At 47.7% G+C, this 20,809-nt stretch overlaps 2 protein-coding genes across 2 annotated transcripts in view; one reads left to right on the forward strand and one right to left on the reverse strand.

Annotated features, from left to right (window-relative positions):
• Positions 1–20,809, forward strand: part of LOC311428217 (antigen WC1.1-like) — a 197,570-nt gene that overhangs the window by 26,617 nt on the left and 150,144 nt on the right. The gene's annotated exons all lie outside the window — the stretch shown is intronic.
• Positions 19,234–20,148, reverse strand: LOC311428247 (olfactory receptor 14J1-like; the record flags this gene model as incomplete). Its single annotated transcript, XM_084539783.1, has 1 exon — positions 19,234–20,148. The coding sequence occupies one exon, from the start codon at positions 20,146–20,148 to the stop codon at positions 19,234–19,236; it is 915 nt and encodes a 304-aa protein (XP_084395909.1).

Genomic DNA, 20,809 nt, shown 5'->3' on the forward strand with positions numbered 1-20,809 from the left:
ACTTCTAGACTGTTACTTAGATAATGCCTACATCCTCTTTCCCTGCTCATTCAACTTCAAACAGCTCTGTTAAATATTACATGCCACACCTTTAACACCTTCAGCAACTCTTTTAACACTTCCTTTATCTTTTTCCAGCCTGTACTTTTCTAATACCAGCACCAAAGGCTCAGTCAGGGTCCAACTTAATTCCATACCTTTTCCCTCCAAGATACTGAAACAACATATCAATATAGCATATTTCATCTCATTTTCCTTCTTTCCTCCTTCTTCCACTCCAGATATTCCTATTCGAAGTGGCCAGCCTGGCCACACTTAAAACATCTTATCAAAGCCTGTCTCTGCTAGGACTCGGGCCACAATACAGGCAGCCCTCTTTGCCTGCCATTCCTTCATCTCTCTTCCTCTCCTTTCCATCGTGGCCCTGACTCCCCCTGAAGATTTTCTTCATCTTTCTCCAACCCTCTGCCTCACTACCCGCTGCACTGTCAATACCATTAGTTTCAATCTCTTTTTTTTTTTTTTTTTTCCTTCTTATCTCCCCTCCAGACACACACCTCCAGGGCCTCCCGCAGGAGGGTTCCCCAGTGACTGTTCACTACATTCCCCCACCTTCTGAAGCATTTTCTGCGTATTTTGCAAGGCTTTAATCACACAATGAACTTTCAAGAGCCCTTGGGATACTGGGTCCTCAGGTCTCATCCCCAAGTACTTTCTCATTCTAACCCGAAGTCTCTCATATGATTTCTGTGTTGCACACTATTATTATTCCAGCCAGGATTGGCAAGTGGGTATTTCTGCCCTGCCGGTATTACCCCTGGTGCTGGAGGATGAGCTCTTTCCCATTCTTGTATAGCAGCTCTCCTCCTGATCATTCACATTTCTTTCCCTGTAAACAACATACTTATAGACATAATTCCCTCCCCCAAGAGTATAAATAAGGTTGTAGGAACTGGTCTAATTGTTCAACTAGGCTGTTGGGGTCCTCAAATAAAGAATTCCTCTCCTTCTTAAAAGTCCTAACCTCTCTGCTGGTAAGGAGGAGGGGATAGTTCACCTAAGAGGATACGCAGTTAGTGTTAGTAGTGTTAGTATCAGGGAAGGCAAAATTCTCAATATATCTTCTACCTTGTTCAAATTCTTGCCAGAGCCTAGAGTACGATCCTTCTTTAGGGACAGTGTTAATTACAGTCCCTATCTCCCTTCCTGGAGTGACTGCTGCTGCCACCAGTTCAATATTAAGATTATAGGGAGCATAACTTGGCTCCTTCTCTGTAAAAGGAATCTTATTGTTTACACATAAATTTAAAGCCTGAATTTTCATCAGACCCGTATTTTGGCCAAAATACTGCTGTTTCCTTAATTGATTCTTTTGTCCAGACTGATACACAATGTTTAACCTTTTTTTTTTTTTTTTTTTTTTTTTTTTTTAATTACTTTTCTTTTACAATCCCTCTGATTTTGGGATTATGTTTCCAATTTCTTATCATTTTTCAGGAAGAACTATTAGTAGGCACTCCCACAGGGATATCTCCCTGTCCCCTGGAACTCATATTTTCCCATTTTTCCTAACCCTCACCAGTATGTGCTACAGAAATTTCCCTTCTGCAGTGTACCACACACCAACGTACTGAAAAATGGGGGTGTACCGCCAAGCACTTCCCCGTGCCAGCGTTACCGCACACCTATGAGTTTACCAGATTCCCTGGAACTCGTACTTCCCATCTTTCCTAACCCTCGCCAGTATGTGCTACAGAATTTTCCCTTCTGCAGTGTACCACACACCAACGTACTGAAAGATGGGGGTGTACCGCCAAGCACTTCCCCGTGCCAGCGTTACCGCACACCTGAGTTTACCAGATTCCCTGGTGTACTTCCAAGCACTTCCCCGTGCAAGGATTACCGTACACCAGATTCCCCTGGTGTAGTGCCAGCACTTCCCCGTGCAAGGGCTTACCATACACCAGATCACCCGACCCCCAAGGCAATACTTAATATTTCTTACCTTGGTCTGTGCACAGAGTTACCGGATCGATTCTTAAAAACCCGGAGTGCCTACCTTCTTCCTTTCCCCACTACTTCACGGATCCTGCCTCTTTAACCAGTCTCGGGCCCTCTGTCAGCTTTCCGCAGAACCGCCACCGTCGATGCACAGGACCGCTGAAATCAGCGGGGCATGCCTTCCTGCTGCTGCGGCGGTGGGGCTCCCCAGTAGGTGACTGGATCCCGGACGAGCCCCCAAATTGTGAGAAACACTCCGTAGCCAATAACTTAGGCTCAGGCGAGGATCTCACTGAAGTAGTAATTTATTCGCGATTGCAATGGCGGGCGCCCCACAAGCAGGAGAGAGCGCATCTACTAGTTCCAAAACACAGTTTATATACCTTTTGATGGCAGGACCCTCCCCTGTTTCCCCACTGAGTGGGTAATCCAGATTCACAGTCTATCTGATGCTTCACAAACAATGCATGGCCTTCAGTCGCCGGCCTGTTAAATTTCAAATTTCTTTTGACATTTTTACTGCTTGAAGTGGTAATGTTTCTTCACTTATCTGACTTGACTTGACACCGTGATTTTCACCTAATTGTCCTAAGGAGTCTGATTGTCTGCATTTTACAAGGTCGCCTGCTAAACTTTCTTATCACTGTAAGCATATCTCAGTACCACATTCCCTCCTTCTAAACAATGTAACTCTGCAAAAACAACATTTCTATTCCCACACTTGCTGTGAGGGGATCCTCAGCACTGCCCTGAAGATCTGCACATAAGAAAGCACAACATAAATAAAATATCCAAATGCTAAGCAGGCACTAACCACAAGAAGCCCAACTTCTCTGAGGTAGGCATCTGAGCAGCAGAGCTTGAGGATCTGGGGAAGTTCACAGAAGAACTGGTCCAGGGCATTGCCTTGGCAGAGGGGGAGGGAAAAGGTATTGGCAGTGTGCAACAGAGCGTAGAGAAAAGTACTACCCCAGGCAGCTTCTGCCATGTTGACACAAGTTCTGCTGTCCATTATGGTCCCGTAGTGCAGGGGGTTGCAGATGGCAATGTAGCGGTCATAGGCCATGATGATGAGAAGAGAAAACTCTGCTGAAATGAAAAAGAAAAAGAAAAAGAAATCTGAGCAGCACATCCATAGGAGGAAATGGTCCTGGTGTCCCACAGGGAATTGACCGTGGCTTTGGGAACAGTGGTGGAGATGCAGCCCAGATCAAGAAGGGCAAGGTTGAGGAGGAAGAAGTACATGGGGGTGTGGGGGCGGTGGTCGCAGGCTATGGCTGTGAGGATGAGGCCATTGCCCAGGAGGGCAGCCAGGTGGATGCCCAGGAAGAGCCCGAAGTGCAGGAGCTGCAGCTCGTGTGTGTCTGCGAATGCCAGGAGAAGGAACTCTGTTGGGAAGGTGCTGTTGGACATTTGCTGCCTCAGGGCATGGTTGCCTGTCCATGGAGGAATAGACAGTGACATGTTAGAGAGACTTTTCTGAGCAAAAACTAAACCTTATTTCATAGAAAACATCCTCACCAAGGCTGTATCCTCACTGCATCTTCATCTCAAGAAGACTTGCTCCTGCCTGGATTTCTGCATCTCTCTGCCTAAGGATGCCACAGAGACCATGAAGATCCTCTGTAATCTCAGCAGTAATCAGTGCTGCTGGTAAAGAACACCAGGGGTGCATCTCAGGTATCCACTGGCCAGAGGCATCTCCCTATTTACAAGTGATGAAAGGGACATCCACCAATCCCACAAGAAACAAAGAAGGTTGCGCTGGTGCTGCCTGTAGGTTAAATGGTGTGGAGTGAATATATGAGTTTCTTCAAAGACCTACAAATCTGTTTTAACTGTAATGCTCTATGAGTTTAGGTCCCTTCTACAATCCTAACAACACAATTATCATCTCCCTGACTGCCGTCCAAAGCAGGAAGTTGAAAAATGAGACCTCAGAGAGTGCCATCCCTTCAGTTATGGCAGGTGTTGTTCTTCCCTTTAAAGAATCTCCTCCAGAAATGCCCTGGTGGTGCTGGGGAGATATGAGGAGCCTGGCCCATGTAGCAGCCCCATGCCAGCAGCAGGAACCTGTCCGGCCCTGGCCTTCTGGTCCTTCCAGCCACAGCTTCTCCCCACAGTGTCCTGGGTAGCTCCCCAGGCAGGCTGAGTGCAGAGCCTCGCAGGTGGGAGAGGCTCTGCCCCGGAACACAGCCCCTGGGGCACAGCAGGGACCCTGCTCTGCACCACAGCCCTGGGCACCCTTGCTTGCACCCTGTTTGCACAGCCTGCAGCCAGTCCTGTGAGAAGGAACCCTCATGTCCTGTCCCACTGATAGCTTTGGTAGGTAATCCCTGCTCTGGAGCTTGTCATTCTTCTGTTATCCAAAGAAACTCTGAGAGTTATCCAAAGAGAATTCTCCAAAGATAAATATCCAAAGAGTTTTCCTGAAAGATCCCATAGGCTGTGGGATTTGCCAGCAAATCTGGAGATGGCACAGGAACAACTGCTATGTTGCCCTGCAGCCACAGACTTACCCTGTTCAGGGCTCTGAAGATTTCTCCTGCAGTGAGCTCTCAGCATCCCCCCTCCACACTGCCTTTAACATCTCCCTCCCTTCTCTCAGCTGCCCTTGTCCCCTGTAGGCAGTGCCCCCAGCCCTGCTGCGCTGTGCAGAGGAGCAGCTCCTGGGCAGAGCCGTCTCTCTGCAGTGCTGCCCGCTTGCCAGGAGCTGCCCTTGGGCCCAGGAGCCCGGCCCAGCTCAGCAGCACAGCTCCAGTCTAATGCCTCTCTGTCTCTCCCCTCTCTCATGTCCCTTGAGCTGTCCCTGGGCCTCCAGGGGAATCAGCTTTGAAACACACTGAAGTAATCCCTGATGTTCCTTCCATCAGCTGCTGAAGGAATCTCATTTTCAGCACTGTCCTTCTTTATTCAGAAAATGGATGAGGTCTAAGGATCACCTTTCCATGCCCTGTTTTTAGGCAGGACACTCCTGCAAGGACAGGGATGGATCTTCCTTCTCCCTGCTGAGGGAAAGGTTTCAACTGAGCCAACCAAGGCACCTCCTTCTTTGCTGTCCAGAGGCTAGAAGGATACCCTAATGTAATCCAGATGTATTACCCTGCTCTCTCCCGTGCCTCACATTTGGAAACTGCCCTGGCTATGTTACACAGTGACCATTCACTGCCTCTACTGTGAACAGCACAGGGAGCTCTTGGCAAGTCCCTGGTCCTCCAGGGGAATCAACTCGGAATCAAACCAATGCAATCACTGTTCTTCCTGCTGTCAGCTAGGGAGAGACACCTATTTCCAGTGCTATCTTTTCTCTTAAATCAAAATACGTGTTTGATATGGGAATCATCTTTTCTTGTCCTTTTGTTAGTTAGGACACCCACAAATTTTATTCCATTTCTTTCAAGCACCTGTTAATATTCCGGAGAACAAATCTTTTTCACTGCAAATGAAATCCCTCTGTCTACACAGACTACACAACCCAGCAAGCTCATAGAATCATAGAATATTTGGGGTTGGAAGGAACCTTAAGGTCTAGTTCCCGTCCCCGTGAAATGGGCAGAGTCTCATCCCACTAGACCAGTTTGCCCAAGGTCCCATCCAACCTGACCTTAGACATTACCAGCGATGAGGAACGCACCACTTCTCTGGGCAACCTGTTCTAGAGCCTCACCACCCGCTGCGTGAAGAATTTCTTCTTTAGATCTGATCTAAATCTGCTCTCTTTTAGCTTAAAAGCACTGCCCCTTGTCCTATCACTATACTCCCTGATACAGTCTCTCCAGATATTTATCCTATGTGTCTCCCCCTGTTCTCTTAAGAGTAGGGAGGGAGAGAGTGTCTGTGCGGTGCTTGGCTACCTCCTGGGGATAAAGCACAACACATCTGGGGACACAAACCTGACAAACAAGTGATAAAGGAGGCAGTGAGGGAGCCAGACCTGGTCAGTCACACTGACTGGTGAGAGTATGAGAGGATGTTTCTTCCAACGAGTTTATCTGACCAGGTTTCTCGTCAGTTGAGAAACCAAGGGAAAACAGGGAATACTGGTAAAAGGGGATGTCCTATAAGGAGAGGCTGAGGACACTTGGGTTGTCTAGTCTGGAGAAAAGAAAGCTGAGGAGCAACCTAATTTTTCTCAGCCACTGTCTTAGGAGGGCAAGTGGAGAGGGAGGTGATGACCTCTTCTCACTGGTAAATGATCAGAGAAAGTGTGCAATGGCACACAGACGCACCAGGGAGGTCCAGACTGGAGAGTGGGAAAGTTGTCTGTACTGTGAGGGTGGTCAGACACTAGAATAGGCTTCCTTGAGACCTGTTTTTTTTTTTTTCCCAGCCTGTCAGTGTTCAAGAAGCATTTGGACATTGTCCTCATTGATATGCTGTAACTTTTGTTTAGCCCTGGAGAGATCAGGTAGTTGGACCAGACAACCTTTGAAGGTCTCTTCCAACTGAACTATTCTGTTCTAGTCTAGTCTTGTCTAGTCTAGTCACTACACACGTGTGTAGGCCCATTTGTGTATTGGAAGACCACAATAATGCTTCCTGGAGTCTTCTTTTCTTCAGGCTAATCCCAACTCTCTCAGCTGCTCTTCACAGGACATGTATTTGGTGTGCATGGCATGCTTTTGGTAGTCAGGTGGTAGGTTGCAGGGGGTGCTGGATGATGAGGAACATCAATTTGATCACTCTGAGTTAGCTCTCCTGGCTGTGTCCCATCGCAATGTCCTGCACACTTCCAACCTACATGTCATGAGGGGCAGTATTAGAATCAGAAACCCTTGATGCTGTGTAGACACACTCCATGACTGTTTCTAAACCTTCTCAAAGCCAGTTACCCCCTGCACTAAAACACCTCATCCCTGGAGAACCCTGTGCAACAGCTGTCTTGAAGAGTGTTTGTTTTGTTTTCATCTTTCCTTTAACATGTGACCAAGTCTTGGAAGACAGCAGATGTTACAGAAGTCTTTGTTTGGAAGACAAAGTTGAGGCTGAGCTGAGTACTAAGTAAAACATATGTGTTTATTGAGTTAATTAAGCAACACTGAAAAAAAAAAAAAAAAGTTTTTTCTTTTATTGATGGTGTGCAGAATGTTAGGAAATACCTTGACTTCAGCAAGGCTTTTGACACCGTCTCCCACAGCATTCTCCTCAAGAAACTGGCTGCTCTTGGCTTGGACTGGCGCACGCTTCGTTGGGTTAGAAACTGGCTGGATAGCCGGGCCCAAAGAGTCGTGGTGAATGGAGCCAAGTCCAGTTGGAGGCCAGTCACTAGTGGTGTTCCCCAGGGCTCGGTGCTGGGGCCTGTCCTCTTTAATATCTTCATCGATGATCTGGACGAGGGCATCAAGTGCACCCTCAGTAAGTTTGCAGATGACACCAAGCTAGGCGCGTGTGTTGATCTGCTTGAGGGTAGGAAAGCTCTGCAGGAGGATCTGGATAGGCTGCACCGATGAGCTGAGGTCAACTGCATGAAGTTCAACAAGGCCAAGTGCCAGGTCCTCCACCTGGGATGCAACAACCCCAAGCAGAGCTACAGACTGGGAGAGGAATGGTTGGAGAGCTGCCAGGCAGAGAAGGATGTGGGAGTGATGGTTGATAGTCGGATGAATATGAGCCAGCAGTGTGCTCAGGTGGCCAAGAAGGCCAACGGCATCCTGGCTTGTATCAGAAACAGTGTGACCAGCAGGGCTAGGGAGGTGATTGTCCCCCTGTACTTGGCTCTGGTAAGGCCGCACCTTGAGTACTGTGTTCAGTTTTGGGCCCCTCACTACAAGAAGGACATCGAGGTGCTTGAGCGGGTCCAGAGAATGGCAACAAAGCTGGTGAGGGGTCTGGAGAACAAGTCCTACAAGGAGCGGCTGAGGGGGCTGGGCTTGTTCAGCCTGGAGAAGAGGAGGCTCAGGGGTGACCTTACCACTCTCTACAGGTACCTCAAGGGAGGCTGTAGATAGGTGGAGGTTGGTCTGTTCTCCCACGTGCCTGGTGACAGGATGAGGGGGAATGGGCTTAAGTTGCGCCAGGGGAGTTTTAGGCTGGATCTTAGGAAGAACTTCTTTACCGAAAGGGTTGTTAGACACTTGTGTTGGGTCTGTCTGAGCTGGAGTCACCTTTTCCCTGCAGCAGCCCGCACAGTGCTGTACTCTGCACTCGTAGCTGGAACAGCACTGATATCACTCCAGTGTTGTGTCTATTGCTGCGTAGTGCTGGCACAGCATCAGGACTCCTTCCAAGCCCCCAAGAGCCAGCAATCTGGGGGTGGGCAAGTGATGGGGAGGGGACATTGCCGGGGCAGCTGACCTAAACCAACCAAAGGGATATTCCATAACAGCTGATGTCACACTCAGCAATAAAAAGGGAGGCTCTCGTGGGGGAGGGGGCTGTTCCTCCTGAACAACCACTACGCGTTTGAGGCCCTGCTTCCCAGGATGTGGCCGAACACCTCTCGCTGATGGGAAGTAGAGAATAATTTTTTTCTCTCTCTCTGTGCTTCCGCGCGGACTGATTATTTCTTTTGTTTCTGTTTTTCCTCCCCATTCCCTTTCCCTTTAATTAAACCTTTCTCATCTCAAACCTCGAGTTCTCTGTGTTGTATTTTCTCCCCCTTCCTCTTTGAGGAGAGGGGGAGTGAGAGAGCGGTTGTGGTGGAGCTCGGCTGCCCACCTGAGTAAAACCACCACAGTCCTTTTAGTAAGGAGGGACATTGCACCCCCATGCTGCGTCTCGAACCCGTGACCTCAGATTTCTCTTCACGTCGCCAGGTGAGGGTTATGCGAGCACCTTGAGCCAGTGAGCCAGGCTGCCTAGGGAAGTGGTGGAGTCACCATCCCTGGAAGTCTTTAAAAGATGTTTAGATGTAGAGCTTAGGGATATGGTTTAGTGGGGACTGTTAGTGTTAGGTCAGAGGTTGGACTTGATGATCTTGAGGTCTCTTCCAACCTAGAAATTCTGTGATTCTATGCTTCTTATTGACTTCTGATATCCTGTGTGCAGTTCTGGGTTCCGCGGTACAAAAAAAAAGACAGGGATCTCCTGGAAAGAATCCAGCGGAGGGCCACAAAGATGATATGGGGCCTGAAGCATCTTCCCTATGAAGAAAGGGAGAAAACAAAGCAAGTTGAAGTCCTTTATAAGGACAAGGGCAGTCAATCTCAATGTATTTCTTAGTTCCTCAAAGAATAATTAGTGTTGTCATCCTGGCTGGGTTATCTGTAATAGACTCCCACAATGACATCCTCTTTGTTTTTCCCTTAATCCTAACCCAGAGGATCTCAACATCGCCATCATCAACTGCAAGCTCCATGCAGTCCAGCCTTTCCTTTACATACAGCACCACCCCACCACCTTGCCTGCCCTGCCTGTCCCTACTGAGGAGCCTGTAACCATCTATTGCAACACACCATTCACAGGACTCATCCCACCAGGTTTCGCTTATGCTGATGATATCATTGCTCCAGAATTGGGCCAAGAATTCTAGATCATCCAGTTTATTCCTCATATTGTGTGAATTTGTGTAGAAACACTTCAAATGCACCTCATAGCATGCAGAACCTGGTGGAGAAGCCCGAAGGACCTCACTAGCACACATTCCTTCTAATTCTGGCACTCCATCCCTTATTTTATCACTGACATGCCTGGTTTTATCCCTTTCCCCTTTTGACTCTAGTTTAAAGCCCTGTCTATCAGCCCTAATAATTCCTGGGCAAAAATCCTTTTCCCCCTCTGAGAAAGGTGCATCCCATCTCATGCCAGGAGGCTTGGTGTTGCGTAGACCTTCCCGTGATGAACAAACCCAAAGTTCTGCTGGTGGCACCAGTCTCAGAGCCACGTATTGATGAGCCGAGTCTGCCTGTCAACATATTTTCCTCCTATTGGAAGGAAGAGGCAAATATGACCTGTGCCCCATATCCTTTAACCAGTCTCTCCTAAGCCCTAAAGTCCCTTTGGATTGATCTCATACTTCTCCTTGCTACATCGTTATTACCAGCCTGAAAAAAAAAGCAGTAGTGGGTAGTAGTCAGACAGCTGTACCAGGTGAGTGACTTTCCTGGCAATACCTTTTACCTAAGCCACAGGGAGGCAGCAGACTTCCCTGTGGGTTGGGTCTGGATGGCATATCAGGCCCTCTGTCCCTTTCAGAAGGGAGTCCCCATGATGATAAGCCTTCTTTCTTTCTTGACAGAAGATGTAGTCCTGCAAGGGGTAGGTTGCCTTCCCTTAGGCACCCCTTCCAACTGGGATGGGCTTTTGTCTACATCGTTGTTTTGACTGCCATGTTCTAGAGCTTCATAGCTGTTACAAAGGGGTAGTCAGGAAGGAAAGGTGGGCAGGGAGAAGGCTCGCCTACCACCCCAAGCAGGAACCTGCTTCCATTCCCCCCCTTGGCCTAGGTCCCCTCCTTGCCTGGCAAGATGGGGGAACTTTTGTCTTTTGTGTGGTGGCTGCCTGGTGGGATAGAGGAACCTTTGTTACTTGTGTTGTGGTTGGCTCATCAGTCTGTCTCAAGGAAGGTAGAGTATGCTTCCACCAGTCAACTTCCCTCTCTGCCTCCCTGATGCTCCTCAGCCTGTTCACCTCCTCCCAAAGCTTCACCACTGGGCTGAGCAATTCTTCAGCCTGTGCACACCTCCCACAGGCATACCCACCGCTGCTGCTGTCAGACTCCAACAGAAGTGTTGCAGGAAGGATGGCCGAAGACATGACATACACCAATGTGGTGAAATCATATGGTTAAATCACTCAAACATACAACTACAAGAAAACAACCCCACCTGCAAGAAAACAACCCCCTTTGTGATTAGCAGTCATGTAGATCTTGTCCTTGAAGCAGTGCCAGCTGCTTGCAACAATTTTTTTAATTCCTCAATCGGGCGATAGAAGAACATCGTTATGGCAACTTCTCGTAGTTGTCCTGGTACCTTGGTTTGCTCAGCTGCAGCAAGTCACGGCCTCCTTGCTGTTTCAAAAATCCCTCAACAATTCCCCCTTTTTCTTTTTGAGCAATCCAAGCCTGATGTAACATTTTTGCAAGTAACCTTTTAACCACATTTACTACAATACAACACGCAATGATGATTAACACCACAATAAACAGAAGCCTTAATCCCTGTGATTAATCCCTGTAACTATCTAGGTATCATCCCAAACAAATCAGTGAGCCATTGATCGAAAGGACTAATATCGTGTTGAATCTTTTCCATGTGCTCCTTCAGGAAAGTAATGGATTTGTGAATTGACTCACTATGATCAGAAAGGTTCAAACAGCACATTCCCTCAAAGTCCTCACACCCATGTCCTTGATTTCTTTTAATTTCACTAATTGTTCCTTTAAAACCTGATGTGATTGTTTGATAATTGCTTGGCCCATGGGAGAATATGGAATACATGTGATATGCTTTGCTCCCCACATTTTCATAAATTTTCTAACTTCTTCACTAACATACACTGGACCATTGTCTGTTTTGACCTACTGTGGCACTCCCATAATGGCAAAACATACCGTCAGATGTGTACACACATGGAGTGCTCTTTCTCCCCCCTGCGCAGTTGCTCTGCATGAATCTTGAAAAAGTATCAATACTCACATGCACATACCTTTTAGTACCAAATTCCGTTACATGTGTTACATCCATTTGCCATACATTAGTGCCTTAACACCCCATGGATTAATACCCAAACCTAACCCTGGTCCATGGTGACTACAAGAAGGGCACGCTCTTACTATGCCTTTCACCTCTGTCCAGGTAAGTCTAAAAAACCTCCGAAGACCCTTTGCATTCTGATGGAACATTTCGTGCAACACTCACGCACGTGCAAAATCACTCTCTGGCCCCACTGTGACCATACTCACCAACTTATCTGTTTGTGCATTACCTTCCGCTAACCCAATCGAGAACTGATGACTATGTATACGGATAACATAATAAGGTGAAGTTCTCCCCTGAATGGCATCTCACAGCTGCAGAAATAATGACAACAATATGTCCCTCTTAGTTTGCCATATCAAGACATCCTCTGTCCGGCTTACCATGTTGACAACATACAGAGAGTTTGAGACGATATTGATTGGCTCATACATCCAGCACCGACAAGCCCAAACAACTACTGACAATTCCAGTGTTTGTAATGAATCCCCTGTCTGCCCTGAATTAAGTATTTTTCCCAACTCCCATTCTTGTACCACACACACGCAGCCTTCCTACTTTCTGCACCTGTATCGGTGTATACAGTGCAGCCCACCACTGGTCGGGATGAGAGTCGTGGTACTACCTGCCATTTATATGATCTTATAACTTGCCAGAGAGGCCCCTTTGAGGTTCAGGAATGCACCAATCCCGGATAACCTAACACAGCTTCTTGTAGCGGTATGGACTACTGTAAACACCATTCCAAAAGATCCCGAGTCATTGGCAGACTAATGTCTCCTGATTCCTGCCTGCTGATCTCAATACTCCGAGAACGACCCTTATGTACTAACTCTGCGATAGCTTCTGCCTATGTTTGAGCACTCGTTTTTGGCTGAATCAGCCAGAAAATCCACTCCAGGACTCAAAAATCCTGTCCTATCATTCTGCTCTTGCTATCTCCTGTTTCACTTATGCTATTCCTATTACCAGTGCTGTTAGTGTCAGTGGCAACCTCCTGATACTGTTTCTGTCTGTGTCACAACTTACTCTCCCCCTTTTCTTTTTGCCACTGACCAAGACACATGATTGCTAACTAGTAAGGAGAGTGCAACTTATGCTATACATCTGCAAGCAGCGCCAGCTGCAACCTTAGCAACTATTTGTGAAAGAGCCTGCCCTTGCTCATTTGTTAGTTTAACCTCCTGCTCTGCACTTCTTCCTCACAATAGACGTAATAATATAGCTAAGTCATCATTAGTAATCCATACAATGTGGCAACCCCACTGAATGTTACCCAGGACCGTTTGTGCATCTGTCAAATTAAGTAACACTGTAGATATATCAACTTTCTGTGGACGAATGGTAGAGTCTGATATTTTCCATCCTAAGTATAGCCATGGCTGTTTCCGTTGAACCTTCTCTGGGGCTAACTTCCACCGTTTTGCTTCTAGCGTATTCTGAATAAACTTTAGATCTGAATCCTGGAAGCATTCTGGCCTACAAAACAGAATGTCATCCATTCTGTTTTTATTCTGTGATATAATGGCAAATAATTACGTCACACCACTTGATACAGTCAGGTAAAAGATTCTTAGAAATACTAATGAAATTCCAACATGGAATGAGACCCCTACAACACCACACTCTTTGAAAACTTTTTTCAGCTGCTGACATTTATTGAGTTTCTTGTTTTCACTGCTGAGATCTGTGTCCGCCTTTTCAGGGGATCCACCCACATCCTTGGCCGAGCTGCTGGCAGTGGCCCGCAGCACCAGCAGAGGGGCCGGCGGGCTGAGGGGGGGGCGCCCAGGGGTGGAGGTTGGCGGGGGGGGAAAGCAGCGGTGGCGGTGGGTGAGCGGAGGCCCGCAGGACAGAACATGGCAGCAGGCAGAACATGGCAGCACCCAATGCGTAACCGCTTGATCAAGTAAAGTCAGAAGGACAAGTTGAAGTGACTTGGAGTGTTAATGGGCCCCACTGAGGGCCGTTACCAAGAGATTCTCCTCAGGGACTTGTTAGGGAAGACAATTGGAGGCCATGATTGCAGACAGGCAAAGCGATGTGCTGAGAAAAGTCTTGGTTGGTTTTGGTGAAGCAGAAGAGCCAAGGCCTGACCCCAGCCACTGGAGGGGAGATCCTGCACCCCCACATCCAGTTCAAGGCTCTTCCTGGGGTCTGGGGGATGTGGTGGGCAGTGTGATGCCACAAGAACAGTGGTATGACAGCTCTGAGGTGCTGCACGGGGTTGAAAGGAATCAATGAAGCCTCATCACAGTGAATATAAAATATCTCCTCATAAGTTCTAGCAAAGGGGACCTTTGTTGGGGTCTTTCATTTTTAAAAGCACCCTCTGCTTCTCCTCTGCAGGCTTTCCCATTCTGTCCAACACTTTGTCTTATTTCCTTGAAGTCTTCAGACACCTATCTCTGTTCACCACCCTGCTCTCCTCCCAGCATTTCCGTCATTTCACCAATGTCTCATCAACCCTCACCACTTGGTCCTTGAAACACAAAGCTAGGGTCTGATTAAACACACTCTTTGGGTGACCTCTGGCACCACAACATGACCATTTGAGGGACATTTCTTCCTCCTCATGGCCAGAGTCAACCTTCCAAGGTGCACTCTGTGGAAGTTTTTTCTCCTACTCTTTCCTACCACCAAAGAAAGCTCCATCTCGGCGGAAACCACTCCTAAAGTAGGCATCCCAACTCATCAGGCTCCTTGCAGCCTGTCAGCCAACCAGACACAAGTCACCTCACCAGCATCGTCCAAGCCATGGGCCTGCTGCTGGCCTTGCAGCTTCTTGGCTAGACATAGCCAAGCCTTGTGCCTCCTGCTGTCCAGTCATGGACTCAAGTAGACCAGCAGGGCTAGGGAGGTGATCGTCCCCCTGTACTCAGCTCTGGTGAGGCCGCACCTTGAGTACTGTGTTCAGTTTTGGGCCCCTCGCTACAAGAAGGACATGAAGGTGCTTGAGCGGGTGCAGAGAAGGGCGACGAAGCTGGTGAGGAGCCTGGAGAACAAGTCCTACGAGGAGCGGCTGAGGGAGCTGGGCTTGTTCAGCCTGGAGAAGAGGAGGCTCAGGGGTGACCTTATCGCTCTTTTTAGGTACCTCAAGGGAGGCTGTAGCGAGGTGGGGGTTGGCCTGTTCTCCCACGTGCCTGGTGACAGGACGAGGGGGAATGGGCTTAAGTTGAGCCAGGGGAGTTTTAGGTTAGATGTTAGGAAGAACTTCTTCACTGAAAGGGTTGTGAGGCACTGGAACAGGCTGCCCAGGGAAGTGGTGGAGTCACCATCCCTGGAAGTCTTTAAAAGACATTTAGATGTAGAGCTTAGGGATATGGTTTAGTGGAGGGCTGTTAGCGTTAGGTTGGAGGTTGGACTCGATGACCTTGAGGTCTCTTCCAACCTAGAAAATTCTGTGATTCTGTGATTCTGAGAAGAGACAGGACAACCCATCTTGGGGCCTTCTTTCTGTCTGGGTCCTCCTGGGTCTGTAGGCAGAGGGTATCCCACAGTAAGCATGCCAAGCAGGTGCCTTCTGCTGGCCTACCAGTACCACTGGCAGATGTCAGCCAAAACGTACCAATCCCAGGGAGAAGTCAAGGGTGACCTGCCACCTACAGACAGAAGTGACCTCACAGTCCCTTCCACAGTCACATTCCTCCTGCTGGGGCAGGATATCCTGAGGCAGAGCTGACTTCTCTCTAGTCTCCTAGGGACTAGATTTTACCTTTCTGGGTTAGAGATTAAACAAAGTTTTAGATGGAGTGTTTGGTGTTCTGCTTGTGCTGTCAGGTCTCTGGTTAGGGTATGGGCACGCATTATGGTTAAGGGTTTTGTTTAGGTCTGTCAAGAAGTCTAGGGTTAAATAGAACATTTTAATGTTAGTGTTAAGGGCAGTGACACTGCAAGAGAGTAAAGGTAAGGGAAAGGGACTATGGGCTGAGTTTTGCTTCAGGTGATACTTTGAGGTCTGCCTTATAGTAGTGGATTCCTGTCAGGGTGTTGGGCTAATGTATAGGTTGAGGGATTATTGTTACTGTTGAAAATACTGTAAGGGCCATATGTGACATGTTTTAAGTCAGTGTTACAGCAGCATCAACATTACATGAACTGTCTTACCTCTACAAAGGTAAGCTTCCAAGCTCCTTTTCCTTTCCTCTTCCCTCCCCCAAATTTGTCCTGGTCAGGCTACTTCTGACCTTCCCATATCAGTCATCTAACTGTGATCAGCCTTCTGATGGCTTTCATAACATCAGAGCACCTGTCTCACCTCTGTTGACTACTCTATTCCGTAGTATTAGAGTACTCTATACTCTATACTCTGTTGGCTATTCAAGTCTGTTACTATGAAAGTCTCCCATGGGAACTGTTAAGGCAGATAATTGGAAGCCATGATTACAGATAGCCAAAGGCACTGTGCTGAGAAAAGTCTTGGTTTGTTTTGGTGAAGCAGAAGGCCAAAGCCTGACCCCAGCCACTGGGAGGGGAGATCCTGTACCCCCAGCACCTGCATGTCTCACTCAGGGCTCTTCCTGGAGTCTGTGGGGTAGGGTTTAATGCCCATAATATCATGTGAAGGACAATGTTATGATACCTTCCAGCGTTTTCAGATGGCTGAAAGGAGAATACATGGTCCCAATGCCATAACACGTCTCCTCATAAGCCATGGCCAAAGGAACAAAGATGTCAGTGCTGCTGAAGCCTTCTGTTCTTTTCAGAGCCCTCTGCCTTCTCCTCCACAGGCTTTCCTATGCTGTCCCACTTCTCTCTGAAGGCTGCAGACAGCCACTTCTCTTCCCCACCTGGCTGTCACTCTGCTATTCCCATGATTTCACTGATGCCTCTCCATTCTTGCCAGCTGTTCCTTCAAACACAAGGGCATGACCTGATCCAAACTCTCTCTGGGTGACCTCTGGACCCACAGCACCAGTGCCAGAGCCTCACCTTCAAGTCAAGAATTTCATCTGAGTATCTACTCTAAATCTACCCTCTTTCAGTTTAAAACCATTCCTCTTGTCCTTTCACTGAACACCCTGAAAGAAAGTCTCTCCCCAGCTTTTCTGTAGCCCCATTTAAGTATTGGATGGACGCAATAAGGCCTCCTCAGAGCCTTTTCTTCTCCAGGCTGAACAACCTCAGCTCCCTCAGCAAGTTTTAATAGGAATCATAGAATCATAGAATCATAGAATATCTCAAGTTGGAAGGGACACATAAGGATCATCGAGTCCAACTCCTGGCACCACACACGTTTACCCAAAATTTTAGACCATGTGACTAAGTGCACAGTCCAAACACTTCTTAAACTCCACCAGGCTTGGTGCAGTGACTATTTCCCTTGGGAGCCTGTTCCAGTGTGCGACCACCCTCTCAGAGAAGAACCTCTTCCTGATGTCTAGCCTAAACCCCCCCTTCTCAGCTTGACACCATTCCCTCAGGTCCTATTACTGGTGATTAAGGAGAATAGATCGGTGCCTGCCCCTCCACTCCCCCTTGCAAGGAATCTGTAGACCGTGATGAGGTCTCCTCTCAGCCTCCTGTTTTGCAGGCTTAACAGGCTCAGTGCCTTCTGCCACTCCTCATACGTCTTCCCCTCTAGACCCTTCACCATTTTCGTAACCCTCCTCTGGACACCCTCCAACAGTTTTACATCCTTTTTGTACTGTGGTGCCCAGAACTGCACACAGTACTCAGGGTGAGGCTGCACCAGTGCATAGTAGAGCAGGACAATCACTTCCCTCAACTGACTAGCGATGCCATGCATGAGAGGTGTTACAACCTCTTGATCATCCTTGCATCCTTGTCTGGACTCACTCTAATAGCTTTATATCCTTCTCATACTGAGAACCCCAGAACTTAACACACTACTCTAGGTAGGGTCTCATGAGAGCAGAATAAAGGGGGAGAATCACCTCATCCATTCTCCACCCAGACTGTATTTGTGCTTGGAGTGCCCTGACCAGGTGCAGGACCTTCTACTTGGCCTTGTTGAGCTTTATGAGTTTGCCACAGTTGTGGTTTTACTCCGGTGGGCAGCCAAGTTCCACCACGACCACTCTCTTACTCCCCCTCCTCGAAGGGAAAGGAGGAGAAAATATGACACAAAAGGCTCAAGGGTTTAGATGAGGATGGGGAGATGACTCATCAATTATCATGATGGGCAAAATAGATTCAGAGTAGGGAGACAGTAAAATTTATTGCCTATTACTAACAAGCTAGAGAAGTGAGAAACAAAGGAAAGAAACCAAAAACACCTTACGCCCATCCACCCTCTTCCACCTCATCCCCCCAAGTGGTGCAGGCGAATGGGGGAACGGGGACTGTGGTCAGTCTATAGCACTTTGTCTTCACCACTCCTTCTCGGTTGCTTTCTTCCCCTGTGCTGTGAGGTCCCTCCCATGGGATACTGTCCTTCCCAAACTGATCCTGCATGGGCTTCCCACAGGCAGCAGCTCTTCAAGAACTGCTCCAGACATGGGTCCATACCACAGGGTCCATCAGTCAGGAGCAAACTGCTCCAACCTGGCCCCCCCATGGGCAGCAGCTCCTGCCAGGTCAGCTTCTCCTGTGTGGGCTCCTCTCCATGGGCTACAGGTGGATTTCTTTTTATTTTTTTATTATTTTATTATTCTTTTTTATTTATTTTTTTATATTTATCTTTTTATGTTTTATTTTTATTCTTTTGTTGTTGTTATTTGTTTTCTTATTAGATTGACTTTACCTCAAGTGAAGAGTTCTTGCACTTCTTCTGTTTTTGACTCATATGGTGGCAGTGAGCTAATGGCTCTATGGTTTTTCCCTGCCTGCCAGGTGCAACCAACAGCAAATGAGTCCTTGCTGAGCCCTCAGTCCCTACACGACCATGCTGTGATCCTGACTTCAACACACTGAGCTAATGGAGAAACATGAAAGGCAATGATCTTTGCTGTCTATTCCTTGAAAATGTTCTTGACCACAGTTTTTTAAGAAGACATCAGCCTTCAAGCAGTGCCCTGAGAAGATCTTTTCTGAGTACTGAAACACTTCTCTGGAGACCAGCTGTGCCACTGTCGTGCCCACTTCCTGTCCCTACCTGCAGTCCCAGCACAGCCCCACAGCAGCACTGACACCAAGCTACAGGAGCAGCTGGGCCTGCCTCCACCAGGAGGGCTCAGTAGGAGAGAGTGGCAGTGGCAAGAGAGCAACTCTGCATGCACCAAGTGCTGGTGCTCCCTGGCCGTGCTGATGGGATGGGACTCTTTTCCTCTGCACACGGGCACTGTCCCTGCAGATCCAGACCAGGTCTCAGAGGAAGGATGTCAGACAGAGAAGGCACTGCAGGATCCTTCCTTTTGTTTAAGTTCACAGGGAGATAGGCTCCTCATGTATAGAGTTTCAGTATATACATTCAACACATACATACTGAAACGGAAGTGGGACAAATAATGACAGTTTATTGGAAATCCATAGATGAATTGAAACTAAAAAATACCAATACTAAAAACACATGCTCGTATACACACAGACACACACAAAGAAAAAAGAAAGAGAATATAGTCTGTTCTTTTAATAAGTGACATTTTAAATCATTTGCAGAAGTAGATTGAAAATTAATTTCTTCTGAAACACATCAAGTCATCAGTTTCCATAGAGCTTGCTTGAGTTCCTTGTTCCGCATGCTGTAGATGAAAGGGTTCCCTACTGGAGGCAGCACCGAGTAGAGAACTGCCACCATCAGGTCCAGGGATGGGGAAGAGATGGAGAGGGGCTTCAGGTAGGCAAACATGATGGTGCTGACAAACAGGGAGACCACGGCCAGGTGAGGGATGCACGTGGAAAAGACTTTGTGCTGACCCTGCTCAGAGGGAATCCTCAGCACAGCCTTGAAGATCTGCACATAGGACAACACAAGGAAGACAAAACAGCCAAATGCTAAAGAAAAACTAAATACAAGTGCCCCAACTTCTGTGAGGTAGGCATTTGAGCAGGAGAGCTTGAGGATCTGGGAAATTTCACAGAAGAACTGGTCCACAGCATTGCCTTGGCAGAGGGGCAGTAAAAATGTAATGGCCGTGTGCAGGACAGCATTGAGACAGCCACTGCCCCAGGCAGCTGCTGCTATCTGGACACAAACTCTGCTGCCCAGAAGGCTCCCATAGTGTAGGGGTTTGCAGATGGCAATGTAGCGGTCGTAGGCCATGATGGTGAGAAAACAATATTCTGCTCCAACCAATAAGACAAAAAAGAAGACCTGTGCAGCACACGCTTGATAGGAGATGGCCCTGGTGTCCCACAGAGAATTGGCCATGGCTTTGGGAACAGTGGTGGAGATGGATCCAAGGTCAAGGAGGGCAAGGTTGAAGAGGAAGAAGTACATGGGGGTGTGGAGGTGGTGGTCACAGGCTACAGCTGTGAGGATGACGCCGTTGCCCAGGAGGGCAGCCAGGTAGATGACAAGAAAGAGCCCGAAATACAGGAGCTGCAGCTTGCGTGTGTCTGCAAATGGCAGCAGGAGAAACTCAGTTATGGAGCTTCTATTGGACATCTGCCTTTCTGGGGATATGGTCCTGCACAAAGAAGAGAAAGAACAGTAATAACGTACAACCAACTTATCAGAAGAAAACTCATCCCATCTCTTATTTAAAATTGCCAAAAACATTAACCACTTCCAGGAAGTCATTTGGCAGGTCCTTTTCATAAGTTCTTCCTGATGCTGCCTGAGGGTATCCCTGTGAGCAGGGGACTCCTCTGTGGGAAATGGAAGAGTCAGTTATGCCCTGGCAGAAGTAAAGAGGAACACAGAGTAATCTCAGACTCACTTCACCCCCAATATCAAAGAACTTTGCCCCAGTGTTGCTCCCAGGTCACCTAACTTCAGATCAGATATATATATATATATGGATTTTTATTTTTTTTTTAATTTTCCTTTTATGGGGTCAGATTGTTTGTTGTTGCTACCCCACCACACCTGATGAGTTTTTCTAAAACAGAAGTCCTGGGCATCTGAGTCTCCTGCAAAATACTGAGAGTCCATTACCATGAAACCTGCCCCCCCTCCACTGCAGGAATCTGAAAGCACAGACTGCAGAAAAAGACTTACCCTTCAGATAAATCAAGCCTCAATCTTCCTCTTGAAATGCCCTCTCATAAATGCCATTCTCTAAAGTACTTCAGAAACAGAGAGAACAGTCTGGACAGATGCTGTA

Source organism: Aythya ferina (genome assembly GCF_964211825.1).
Source record: "Aythya ferina genome assembly, contig: HAP1_SCAFFOLD_37, whole genome shotgun sequence".
Lineage (NCBI taxonomy): Eukaryota > Metazoa > Chordata > Aves > Anseriformes > Anatidae > Aythya > Aythya ferina.